Source organism: Cyanistes caeruleus, chromosome 25, assembly GCF_971803275.1.
Source record: "Cyanistes caeruleus chromosome 25, bCyaCae1.hap1.1, whole genome shotgun sequence".
In the NCBI taxonomy this organism is placed as follows: Eukaryota; Metazoa; Chordata; class Aves; order Passeriformes; family Paridae; genus Cyanistes; species Cyanistes caeruleus.
The window spans coordinates 2,604,072-2,617,038 of record NC_141725.1 but is presented as its reverse complement, the minus strand read 5'-3'; the positions used below and the strand labels follow the sequence as shown (position 1 = coordinate 2,617,038).

General features: G+C 50.9%; 1 protein-coding gene across 7 annotated transcripts in view; it reads left to right on the top strand.

Annotated features, from left to right (window-relative positions):
• The window catches only part of ZAP70 (zeta chain of T cell receptor associated protein kinase 70), a 32,952-nt gene that overhangs the window by 16,075 nt on the left and 3,910 nt on the right, over positions 1-12,967 (top strand). For 2 of the 7 annotated variants that reach the window (XM_086862352.1, XM_086862348.1), the window contains 9 exons: positions 2,177-2,253; positions 2,574-3,007; positions 5,717-5,877; positions 7,197-7,335; positions 9,217-9,295; positions 9,930-9,970; positions 11,113-11,161; positions 11,666-11,846; positions 12,656-12,862. In XM_086862352.1, coding sequence (XP_086718478.1) covers positions 2,606-3,007; positions 5,717-5,877; positions 7,197-7,335; positions 9,217-9,295; positions 9,930-9,970; positions 11,113-11,161; positions 11,666-11,846; positions 12,656-12,862 — 1,259 coding nt within the window. In that variant the 5' untranslated portion in view covers positions 2,177-2,253; positions 2,574-2,605. Of the gene's footprint in view, positions 1-1,720; positions 1,900-2,176; positions 2,254-2,553; positions 3,008-5,716; positions 5,878-7,196; positions 7,336-9,216; positions 9,296-9,929; positions 9,971-11,112; positions 11,162-11,665; positions 11,847-12,655; positions 12,863-12,967 lie in introns of all 7 variants that reach the window. The other 5 variants (XM_086862353.1, XM_086862347.1, XM_086862349.1 and 2 more) reach the window with 4 other exon arrangements.

Sequence of the window (12,967 nt, the reverse complement as noted above, 5' to 3'; positions counted from 1 at the left end):
TGTCTTGGGACAGGGGAGGTTTTTCTCAGAAGAATAATTTCCTATTGGGGTTGATCTGTGGCAACAAGGCTTGGGTGGCACCACCTGACCCAAACTCTGAGCCCTGGGTAGCTCTCCTATTTCTGTGAGGGTTTTTTCACTCCCAGCTCCGTGTTTGGAGAGAAAAAACAGCCTGTTTATAACAGAGCATCCTGTGTGGGCAGCTGGAAATTCTGTGAGGGCTCGCATGTCATCAATAACTTCTCCGCTCTCGTTTTCACCTGGCTGAGCCACTGACAAAGGTGTTCCATTTGCTGTGGTGTTCTGCTCCTGGGCTTTCCAGAGAAGGGATTCAGCAGGTTTGGGTACAGCTCTCATGACCTTTTATCCCAGTGGAAAGCAGCAGCTCACAAAGGAGGCCATCGATGTCCCTCTGCCCACTCAGTATTTCCTCTTCCTCATTGTCCGTGACTCATGGACCTGATTGCAGCTAAACCCAGGAGCTGTGATCCTCACTGCTCACCTCCTTCAGACCATTCTCCTGGGAGCTGCCCTCCCCTGGGAGCAGGCTGAGGTCAGGCAGAGCTGGCAGCCAGCTGGTCTCAGGAGCTGAACCTGGGGAGCCAACTCTGGGACCAGCTCTGGGACCAGCTCTGGGACCAGCTCTGGGACCAGCTCTGGGAATCAGCTCTGGGACCAGCTCTGGGAATCAGCTCTGGGAATCAGCTCTGGGACCAGCTCTGGGACCAGCTCTGGGAACCAGCTCTGGGAACCAGCTCTGGGACCAGCTCTGGGACCAGCTCTGGGAACCAGCCTGGGCTTTGAAGCCTGGAGGCATCACAGGATTAGGAAGCTTTGCTTTGGTCCCAAGCACCAACTCCAGTTTGGGTTTGAGCCTCAGGGTGTTCGCATTCACCTCCACTTTCCAGACTGGCAGCTGTGCTAAGACCCCACTTCGCTCCATTTGGTGAATTTGGCTTCACAATTTGGGCTGATTTGAGCTGTGCCTGGGATGGTTTCTGCTGGTCCCTCAGCCTGGCTGTGAACCACTGGTGCTTCCTGTTGTGGTTTCCTGCCTCAGCTGAGACGCCTCCTCTCTGCTCTCCCTTCCTGTTCTCATCAGGGCCACTTCAGAGCTCCATGGGGACAACAGGAGGCTCTGGTTGCCATAAATCCAGCTCCTGGCAGGCCTCTGCTGCTGAGGGCTGAGCAGGGCAGGGTGCACAGGACAGAACGGTTCCTCCTGAGCTCTTCCAACACAGAGATCCAGCCAAGCCCTTCCCAGCTCCAGTGATGCCAGGGGATGGCAGGAGGGCCCTGTGCTGCTGGGAGGGATGAACCAGGCTGGTGTGAGCCAGAGCAGGACTGACCACCAGGGCAGGGCTGACCACCAGGGCAGGGCTGACCACCAGGGCAGGACTGACCACATGTCCAGGCACAGCTCTGGCCACTGCCTGGGAGCAGAGCCCACAGCACCGGGCTCAGCTCACAGGGAAGCGACTTCTCCCTCCATGTCCAGAAAAGTCAAATTGGGAAGAATCAGGGCAAACACCCAGAGTCCTGCCCCGAAATCTGGTGTTTCTTTGCTCCTCACATGAGCGATGCGTTTGCAGGAGGCGCAGATGGAGAAGATCTCTCTGATCTTTTTGGGGTCATCGTCTGCACAGGAGAAACCCCAAAGTTCAGGCTCAGGGGAACAAATGAGACCCTTTGGTGATGAGAATTTTTCCATTGATTGCAGCAAACTGGGCTCTGCCAACACCCTCTGGGTGGGATTTTAGATGATTCAAGATAGAGATACAAGCCCTGTACAGAGACAAGCCCTAAAGCTCTTCAGCACCAAGCGCTCTGCAGGGACTTGGTCAATGAAGGGCCCTCTCTGCCAAGGGGATCAGAGCATCAGGAACCAGCCAGAGCCAGGTATTGTAGGGGAAAAATTCCACAGATTGTTTAAAAAACAATTAAAGGAAGGTTTCTTCTTGTTCCTGCTGACTGATGGTTGATGTCTGCCCAGAAGCACTTGGGTTTCTCTCCTTTCGCTGTGCTTGGTGCAGTTGTTTATCAAAATGTTGTTTTAGACATTTCATATCTACCTCGTGTTTTAATCTTAATGCATTTAAGGGTTTGGCCTTCTAGACCTCCATGGCAAAACTCATTTATTCAGAGAGACCAAAGAATTTCCTTTTATTGTGAACAGGGCTGGAGAGAAAACAGTAGGAAGTCAAGGCTGAAAACATCAGGATGGATTTAAGGAGCACATTTTTAATAGTGAAGGTAATCAAGCACCGGAGGAATTCACTGTAGGATTTGGGGCATTCTTTCTTGTTTGGGATCTTCAAATCAGGATCAGGTGGTTTCTTTATTCCTTGGTATCTATAAATCAAGATCCAGCGGATCCTCTGTTGCTTGGGATCTTTAAATCAAGATCAGGTGAATTTTTATTTACACTTCCCAGCTCCAGTAAGGCCAGAATAGAGTGATGTGGTGAAATGACCCCACAGAGATCCAGCAGGAGAACCTCCAGACAGGGCAGTCTGAACCCCAATGAAACCATTTCACAAAATGACGTTTCAGGGACCAATCTTCCCTGCCAGGCTGAGCCCCAGCATCGAGTCAAGGCGGGGAGATGCCGGACGCCGCTGCCCACCTGCCCTTCTACTACGGCAGCATCGCGCGCTCGGAGGCCGAGGAGCACCTGAAGCTGGCGGGGATGGCGGACGGGCTGTTCCTGCTGCGGCAGTGCCTGCGCAGCCTGGGCGGCTACGTGCTGTCCATGGTGTGCGACCTGCAGTTCTACCACTACCCCATCGAGCGCCAGCTCAACGGCACCTACGCCATCCTGGGGGGCAAGGCGCACTGCGGCCCCGAGGAGCTCTGCGAGTTCTACTCCAAGGATGCTGACGGGCTCTGCTGCCCGCTGCGCAAGCCCTGCAACCGCCCCAGCGGGGTGGAGCCCCAGCCCGGCGTCTTTGACAGCATGAGGGACAACATGGTGCGGGAGTACGTGCGGCAGACCTGGAAACTGGAGGTACTGGGCCTTTCCGAGGGTGGGCTGGGAAGCCGTGACCCCTCTGGCACTGCTGTGTCCCATGTGCAGCCCAGCAGAGTTTCTTTGGAGGGTGCTGGTGCTGTGAGGGGTCTGAGTCCTGCTCTTTCCCAGTTTCTTCTCCACACAGTGGTCTAAATGTCTCCCCAGTTCTTCAGACCCATCCTTGGAACAGATGGAACTCACTTTACAGACCTTTCCCCAAGGAAGAATTCATTTTGCAGGCCTTTCCCCTTCTCTGCAGCCCATGGGATGCTCCCTGACTCCCAGAGCTCTGATCCCAAAAGCCAACAACCCATCCCAAACAACAAACCCAGCCCAGAACTAAACCAGTTTGTCCCAAGACCCAATGACTCAACCCAGAACTAAACAAACTCATCCCAAACCCCAACAAACTCATCCCAAACCCCAACAAACCCATCCCAAACCCCAACAAACCCATCCCAAACCCCAACAAACCCATCCCAAACCCCAACAAACTCATCCCAAACCCCAACAAACCCATCCCAAACCCCAACAAACCCATCCCAGAACTAAACCAATTCATCCCAAGACTCAATGACTCATCCCTGAACTGAACAAACCCATCCCAAACCCCAACAAACCCAACCCAGAACTAAATAAACCCATCCCAAAACCCAACCATGGAGTTCCAGAGGCACATAAAGACATGACCCCTATGTCCTGGAGGTGTCCCTGGGATTGGCTCTGTTGGTCAGATTGTGGTGCTTTATTAAGCCAAGGTTTTGGGTTCCATCCCCACATGGGCCCATTTACTTAATAATTGGACTTGATGATCCTTGTGGGACCCTTCCAACTCAGAATATTCTGTGATTTCTGGGAATATTTCTCCATATGTGAGGTGCCTGTGCCTCCAAACGTTGTGCTGAATATGAAATTAAACCAGACTTAGACTTCTACTCTGGACTTTTTCACTCTTCAGAGTTAAATTTTTGCCTCTGTGGAGGGTTTGTTTTTGCCAGTGAAGATTTTACCCATGAGACCAAGGCAGGGGGTGCTGGATCAGCTCTGTGTGTTATTTAAATTTAAAAATAGCCACAAACAGGTTCCTGCATCTTATTGCAGACTGGAATATCTACAATATAATTGGTCCCACTCACAGCCACAGGCTTAATTTCCTTCTGCCTGCTGCCACCTTGGCTCCTCAGACACTCCCAGGGTCATCTTGTTTTCTTGGAAGGGGCTGCCCAGGAAGGTTTGGAGTCCTCACCCATGGAGGTGTCCAAGCAAGGCCTGGATGTGGCACTTGGGGACAAGGTGGGGATGGGGCACAGCTTGGAGGTCTTTTCCAACCTAAATAATTCTGGGGTTCTATATTTTCTTTTAAGTCCCCAGAGAAATATGGCTGGGGCGGTCTCCTTACGGAGCCTTTCCACAGAAGCTCTCTAAATGTGGAATATTTACACCAAATGTGTTTGACAGAATGAGGTATTTCATAGGGTGAACGAGGTGTTCTGTAGGGTTTCTGCAGCTGAATGAGGTGTTCTGTGCTAAAATGAGGCATTTTTAGCAGAATTCTCTCCCAGAACCGGGAATTCTGTAGGGTTTCCACCAGAGCAGATCTGTGGCCACCTGCAGATAACACAAAGGACATCGCCACCTCCTGGCAGAGGGACAGTAACAGCTGAACATCAGAGTGAGCCCGGGAAAAGTAAAAAGGGTCTGTGACAGACCCCCGTGATTTCCAGACTGCACCGAGCTTGCCAAGTCCTGATGTCTGTGGGAGCTGAGCAGCCAGGAGGGCAGGGGCAGCAGGAAGGTTGTGCTCTAAAGAAAATCATGGAGTGATGGAATCTCCTGAGTGGGAAGGGACCCCCAGGGATGATCAGTGCAGCCCCTGGCCCTGCCCAGACCCCCAACAAGCCCACCCTGAGCATCCCTGAGAGCGCTGTCCAAACACTCCTGGAGCTCTGGCAGCCTTGGGGCCGGGCCCATTCCCTGGGGAGCCTGGGCAGTGCCAGCAGCCTCGGGGGGAAGAACCTTGCCCTGAGATCCATCCCAAGCCCTGGCACAGCTCCAGCCCTTCCTGGGCTCCTGTCCCTGTCCCAGAGCAGAGCTCAGCCCCTGCCCCTCTGCCTCCCCTCGGGAGGAGCTGCAGCCCCCAAGGAGCCTCCCCTCAGTCTCCTCTGCTCCAGCTGAACGAGCCAAGTGCCCTCAGCTGCTCCTCAGAGCCTTCCCCAGCTCCGTGTCCCTCCTCTGGACACTCTCCAATACCTTTGGATCCTCCTGATCTTGTGGTGCCCCAAGTGCCCCCAGCACTGGAGGTGAGGCTGCCCCAGTGCAGAGCAGAGCGGGACAATTCCTCCCTGGGCCTGGTGCCCCTTTGGGCTGCCAGGACTCACTGGTGACTCAGATCCAACTTGCCACCAACCAGGAACACGAGGATGAATGACACCACACAAGTCCAGCATTAAGATCCTCCACATAAATGTGGTGCCTTTTCTCTTTCCCCACCAAAGTTGAAGGACTTCAGCTGCATTTAAGGGATTAGGTCAGTTGAGATAAACCAGGAATTCTGCTCTGCAGAAGAACAGAATTCAGCCACTGTTGGGTCTCAATTAATTACAAGACATTCCAAGTTTCCTGTGTCATGTGCCCCAGCTGAGCTGTGCTGAAGCCATCAGCAGAGCAGCAGGATGGCAGGAGGTCTCTTTTCCTGCTCTTTCCCAGGGGGATGCCCTGGAACAGGCCATCATCAGCCAGGCTCCCCAGGTGGAGAAGCTCGTGGCCACCACAGCCCACGAGAGGATGTCCTGGTACCACGGCAATATCAGCCGGGAGGAAGCGGAGCGGAGGCTCTACTCGGGGGCACTACCTGATGGGAAATTCCTGTGAGTATCCAAACCCCTGGAAGATGCTGGGATCCCTGGATTTTTTACCATTTCCCATCCTCACTGCCCTGCTGTTACTGGTTTCACATGGCAGAGGAGGTGAGGCTGAATGTGCTCATCAAAAATGGGCTGAGCCCCAATTCTGTTCTTGCCCAGTGCCTGCCCCGCCAATGAAGAGCCAATCTGGAGTTTTATTTGTTTCTCATATTTCAATAGCTCTATAAAATTTGGTTGCTGCTGCACAGGATGATGAGGGATAGAGGGTTCAGTGGGGGAAGATATAAAACACTGACAGGCTGGAAATGTGAGAAAACACAGGAGAAAGTTTTGCTCTGCATCTCTGCCCTGGTGAGCCAGCAGATTCTTATTAATAATAATTTTATTCATATTATGAATATCATTTAATTCTCTCCTGGATGAGTTAGAGAAAGAAAGAATTAGAACAGTTCATCAGGAGCTGGAGCAATAGGACAAGGAGGAATGGTTTGAAACAAGGAGTAGGGTTAGATGGGATATTGGGAAGGAATTGTTGGCTGGGAGGGTGGGCAGGCCCTGGCACAGGGTGCCCAGAGCAGCTGGGGCTGCCCCTGGATCCCTGGCAGTGCCCAAGGCCAGGCTGGACGGGGCTTGGAGAAGCCTGGGATGGTGGAAGGAACTGGGTGACCTTTAAGGTCTTTTTGAGCCAAAGTGATTTGGGGATTCTCTGGTTGTATGAGAGGGGTGAAAAACTGGAGGTGAAGGGTCCCTCAGCCCCTGCAGAGGGTGGTGGGAAGGTGACAATTCAATGAACTCAGCTTTAGGCTTTTGATCAGGTTTGCCTTAATCTTTGGAGTGGAGTTTTGGCCTCTGGAAGGGGTTTTGCCTTAATGGAGGGATTTTTTTTGCCTGAAGTAGCAGGTATTGGATCAGGTCTGTCATTTAAATTTAAAAATGGCTCCAGACAGCCTCTTGCATTTTATTTTGGGCTGGAACATATACAGTTATATATAGAAATATATATAGAAATATATAGAAATATATATAAAAATATATATACATATATAAATATATATAAAATATAGAAAGAAAGAAAGAAAGAAAGAAAGAAAGAAAGAAAGAAAGAAAGAAAGAAAGAAAGAAAGAAAGAAAGAAAGAAAGAAAGAAAGAAAGAAAGAAAGAAAGAAAGAAATAGAAATATAGAAATATATACAATTTATGCATTTTATACAGGGATGCAGTGACGCCTCTCCAGGAGCCCACTCACCACTGACACTGACAATCCTCAGAGTAAAACCAAGAGCTGCTTTTAACAACTTATTAATAATTTTCCTTCCTGCCAGGGTGAGAGAAAAGAAGGAGAACCATGTCTACGCCCTGTCCCTGGTCTATGGCAAGACCGTGTATCACTACCGGGTGGATCACGATAAATCTGGGAAATATTCCATTCCTGAGGGCACCAAGTTTGACACGCTCTGGCAGGTACCAAGCTGGGTGTCCTCAGAAATTGAGGCACCTTTTCCTTGCTTTGAAGCGTTACTAAACCCCTCAAAGTCATCAGGATAAATAAACCCCTCTAACACAATATTTTTAGTGTTAGCGAGTCAGGAATTATTTTATCATGTTTGGGTTTGTGTGCGTGGCTGATAAAATTCTGGACTCCACACAGACCCTGATCCAAAACTTTGTCACTTATTTCTACATTTATATTTATATATTTATCCATATTTACACAGAAAAAGAAATTAATGTTCATTGGTTCTAAATGACTACATAACAGCACGGTTGTGGGTTTGATCCTCATCACTTAATAATTAATAATTAATAATCATCACCACTGATCCTGAGGGGTCCCTTCCAACTCAGAATATTCAATTATTTCGTGCTAATTCTCTTTCATTAATTAGTACACTATCCTCTATTGGTTATTAATTTCTCTCTTTTTCTGCTAATTAGACCATATTTTTAATCTTTTTAGTGGTTTTTTTTTCCTCCAGCAGAGACTCTCCAATGCCTAAACTGAATCTTTTTTAGTCTCCTTTTTTTTCTGGTTTCTCCAAAGTCTCCTTGTGGTCCATGAATTCTGCATTCCAGATGTCCAGCCTCAATCCACCCTCCTCTCCCAGGCTTTGTTCATTGGAGTATATCAGAATAAGTTTATCAAAACTTCAAATTCCAGTAATTTTCCCAAGCTCTGCTCCTGCAAAAGTGGCTCATAATAATGTTCCGTGCTGGCTGAGAATAATTGAAAAATAACACACTATTTATAATTAATACATTTATTGGTTGGGATTAATTAATTAAAACAAGCCATTTAAGAGTTAAACCATTAACCAAAATTATCCAGGGGGTGGATGCTGGAGCTCCCTCCTGGCTAGGGCTGTCTGAGGGACAGCAAGCCCATTTTGCTGAATTTTCTGAATTCTCAGGGCTGTTTTCACTTGGAATTTTATTGAAAACAAAGATTTTGGGGCATTTTTATGGTGACAGAGCTGTGCCAGGCTCCTGATTGCAGCTGAAATGTGAGTGAGCCAGGAGGGGAAGGGAAAGCCTGGTGTCCCTGGCTCTGGTCCCAGGGCTGGGCTGGTGTCCCCAGGGATGTCCCCTCTGTGCTGGATCCATGGTGCTGCCATCAAAAACTGCCTGGGATCCACGGAACAAACCCTGGACTTCCTCTGGGAAAGGATCTGCTTCCTCACAGGATTTATCCCACAAATCAGGGCCTGAAACCTCTCCTGGCTGACACAACAACAACAGCATTGCACTGAACATGCCCTGCTCAGACTGGAGATTGTGTCTTTCTTTGGGCCTTTTGAATTTCCCGAGTTCTTCCCAGCCCTGGCAGATACCCAGGGATGTCATCACACCCTGGGACATCCCTGAGTGCACAAACAGAGGACAGAAAACAGTCTGGTCCCTGCCTGCCATGAATCTGAGAGGAATCATTGCTCTAAGCCACGAAAGTTGCCTTCAACAATAATAATAATAGTAATAATAATAGTAATAATAGTAATCATAATAGTAATAATAATAGGAATCATAATAGAAATAATAATAGAAACAGAAATAATAATGATGCTGATAGTACTAATACTACTAATAATGATAATGATAATAATGATGATGATGAAGATACTATTATTATTATTATTAATAATAACATATATATTAATTCAATAAAATTATTAAATTAATATATTAAAATAAATTAAATTAAATAACATACTAATATGTTAATTTAATGATAATGATGATGATGATGATGATGATGATGATGATGATAATAATAATAATAATAATAATAATAATAATAATAATAATAATCCTCACAATAATCTCTTTTTCCTCCCATCCTTTCCCCAGTTGGTGGAGTATTTAAAGCTCAAACCAGACGGGCTGATTTTCTACCTGAGGGAAGCCTGCCCCAACCCCAACATGCCAGGTGAGCTGGCACCTCTCAGTGCCACCCCGGGCCTTGGTTTGCCACCAACTGCTGGCAGCTGGAGCAGTGCCAGCCCGAATTTCCCTTCCAGTGCCCAGCCCTGGCAAGGAGGGGGCAGCGAATCTGGGCCATTCTCCCGTGGTGCTGTCACTGCCCAGGCCTGGCCTAAGGTGGCCCAAAGGCAGGAGCCAGGGGGGAGTCAGTGACAAATGGATTTGGTGCCCAAAAGATGGATTTGGAGCATGACCTGCTCTTTGGGCAGCAGGAAAATCCATGTCCTGCAAGGCTGGGCCCTGCTGGCTCTCTAAACACTCAAAACCAGGGGGCACTTTGGGTCCACATGTCACAAATGTCACTTCAGAGCCTGGCCTGGGGCACAGCTCCACCAGTCTCTGCCCCTGGCCCCATGGCATGCTCCAGTGCTGGCACTTTCCCTGAGAAAATTTGGGAATAACAGCCACATCCAGACACATTTCCACACCTTTTTCAGCTAAAGCTGTGGAAATTTTCCTTTTGGGGGTGGAGGGGATGTGATCAGACCCACAGGGTCCTTCAGGGGCGATGCTCTGACCCTGCCTAGGGAGAAGTGCTGATAACAAACTCCTGATAACAAATCCTCTCTCCTGGTTCACAGCCTCTGCAGCACCAGTCCCACCCACCCACCCCTCCGTGAGCGTAAGTTTGGGGGAGGCTCTGTTTTATTGGCACCTCAGGGATTTCAATATTGCTGCATTTCAAGCTTGGCTGATCAAACCCTGCTCTTCAAACCCTGCTTTTGTCTAAGAGCTCAGGAACTGCACTGGGCTTTATTGAGCCCAGCTGGGATGTTGTTCCCTTTCCAGCTTGGATGGGGGTGGGGAATAGCTGGGCACAGCCCCTGGTAGAGCTGAGAAGGGTTTCCATTCATCCCGAGCTCCTTGCAACATGTGGGCCTGTCCTTGGGGACCTCTCCATCCCTGCCCTGCTGGCCAGGCAGGAGCGAGGAGGCCGTGCTGGGATTGTGGGAATGCTCATCCCTGCTGCTCCCACTGGCCCCCAGCCAGGGCTTTGTGCTCCCTCTGCCCCAGGGAATGTCCCTGCTCAGTCACTGCGTGCTGAGCTCTGCTGAAACCAGCGGGTTTGGGGGTCCCAGGGGGGCTGAGTGAGTCCTGGGGGGTCACCCATCACCTCAGGGTGTTCTCACAACCCACAGTGGCCTCCAGGGTGCTGGCACTGCCCAGGCTCCCCAGGGAATGGGCCCGGCCCCAAGGCTGCCAGAGCTCCAGGAGCGTTTGGACAGCGCTCTCAGGGATGCTCAGGGTGGGCTTGTTGGGGGGTCTGGGCAGGGCCAGAGGCTGCACTGATCATCCCTGAGGGATCCAGCTCAGGATATTCTGGGATCCTGTGACTCTGTCATTCCAAGCTGAGCCACCCTGTCACTCTCTGCTCTGGGGACAGTGTCTGCACAGAGTCCCTGTGTGCTCACAAGGCCTCTCTTCCTGTGCTGGCTGTGACCTGAGCTGTCCCCAGGCTGCCCTGCCCCTCCTGCAGACTGGGAGTGCTGGGATGGGGACAGCAGAGGGGACAGAGAACCTCACCCTGCACAGCCCCTGGGAGAAGGGTGCTGTGCTCAGGGTCCCTGGGCTGTGCCCTGCCCTGGGGGAACTGCAGCCAGGACTGGAACAGCAATGCTGGCTCCAGTCTCAGCCCACCTCTGTCCTTTCAGAGGCAGCTCCGGCTGGGGCTGTGTTGGGGGTGCATTTTCCCTATCCCTTTCCTTTGCATTTGCAACTGAAGCAATTTCTCCTTCATCCACTTTCTCCTCACTTCTCTTCCAGAGAAACCTGGGCCCTCTCAATGCTGACGGATACACCCCAGACCCTGTAGGTGAGCACCTCCACAGCCCTCTCCTCCTCACAGGGGACAGGACTGAGGATGTCCCTGGAGCCTGGCAGTTCCCTGGAGCCCTGCTATGAAGCTCCTTTCATACAGAAGCACCCAGGAGCACCCCGGACATTTCGGGGTCCTGCACCCACACTGGGCTCCCAGGAAATCAAGCCCTACCCCATTCCTTGTCTTACCCAGGAAATGTAGCCCTGTCCTATTTTTCAGTGTATTCAGCTGAATTTCAGTGGGGTAAAGCCCTGCCCAGGGCTGGCAGGGCAGATATGTGGAGTGGGAATGCTCAGACCCCTCTCCCCATCCCACCTCCTTCAGCAGCCAGAACTGGGAGGGGCCCTGGGTTGTGAAAGGAAAGGAGGTGCCCAGCAGGGACGAGAAATGCTGGAGGTGAAGGTGAATTGGCCAAAAAAGCAGAGAAACCCTTCCCAATCCATGAGGGGCAGCGGGATGGGGAAGGGCAGGTTTGTAACAAGTGTTCCTCTTGGGAAGGGGCAGGAAAATCCCGCCCGCTGCCCATGGACACCAGCGTCTACGAGAGCCCCTACAGCGACCCCGAGGAGCTGAAGGACAAGAAGCTGTTCCTGAAGAGAGACCACCTGATGATTGATGAGGTGGAGCTGGGGGCAGGAAACTTTGGCTGCGTCAAGAAGGGAGTTTACAAAATGAGGAAGTGAGTGAGGGTCCTGGGGAAGGGGGAGGAGAGGGACCCAGGCCAGGCTCCAGGGGTCCCCAGCTGTCCTGTTGGTCACTAGATGGACCCCACAGTGGCAGTGGAGTGGACAAGAAATGATCTGCAAGGTCAGGGATGATGGATGTGGTGGCTGAGGCAGCACCCCTGGAAGTGTTCAGAAAATGAGTAGATTTTGTGGTGGGGTTAAGCAGGGGTGGTGGTGCTCGGTCAGGGGTTGGATCTGATGATCTTGCAGGTCTTTTCCAACCTCAACAATCCCATGATATTATGATAGGGTGCTGTAATTCCATGGTTTTCCGTGGATTTTCACTGACAGCTGCATTGCCTTGGGTGTGGAAGCTGTGTCGCATTCCCAGGCGCGCAGCTGCCGCTTCCAAAGGGACTTGCTGGGCTCAGAGGAACAACTCCACATTCCTGAGGCCACCTCTGGCCATGCCAGGCCAAAGCAGTGACACTGAGGGGTTGTGTCACCCTTGGCTCTGTTGCTGGTTGTCTGTGATGGTCTTTACCTATTTGTGCCTCAGTTTCCCTGAAAAATGGCACTGATGACCCAGATCTCATTGTGGGAGGGGAGGTGTCTCCAGATCAGGGATGGCAACTTCTGGCCTACACCTCCAAGGGTGAGGTGACCTTTTCTCTCCATCCTGGGACACCGGAATGGTGCAGGGCTGTGGCAGAACAGGCTGCTGAGGGGTCAGACAGCGTCACGTGAGCAGGGATTTCCATTCCTGGCTGTGACCCCTGGTTCCAGCTGTGCTCAGCCCATCCCTGGCTGTTCCCCTGTGCAGGAAGCAGATCGACGTGGCCATCAAGGTGCTGAAGAGCAACAACGAGAAGACGGTGAAGGATGAGATGATGAAGGAAGCGCAGATCATGCACCAGCTGGACAACCCCTACATCGTGCGCATGATCGGGGTGTGCGAGGCCGAGTCGCTGATGCTCGTGATGGAGATGGCATCTGGAGGGCCCCTCAACAGGTTCTTGGCTTCCAAGAAGTGAGTGTTGGATAGAACGTGGCTGATTTTCTGTGTTTCTTCTCAAAATCTGCTTCAAAACCCTGCAGGTTTTGAAGGTGCAGAAAAGCTGAAAAGAGCAGAAAT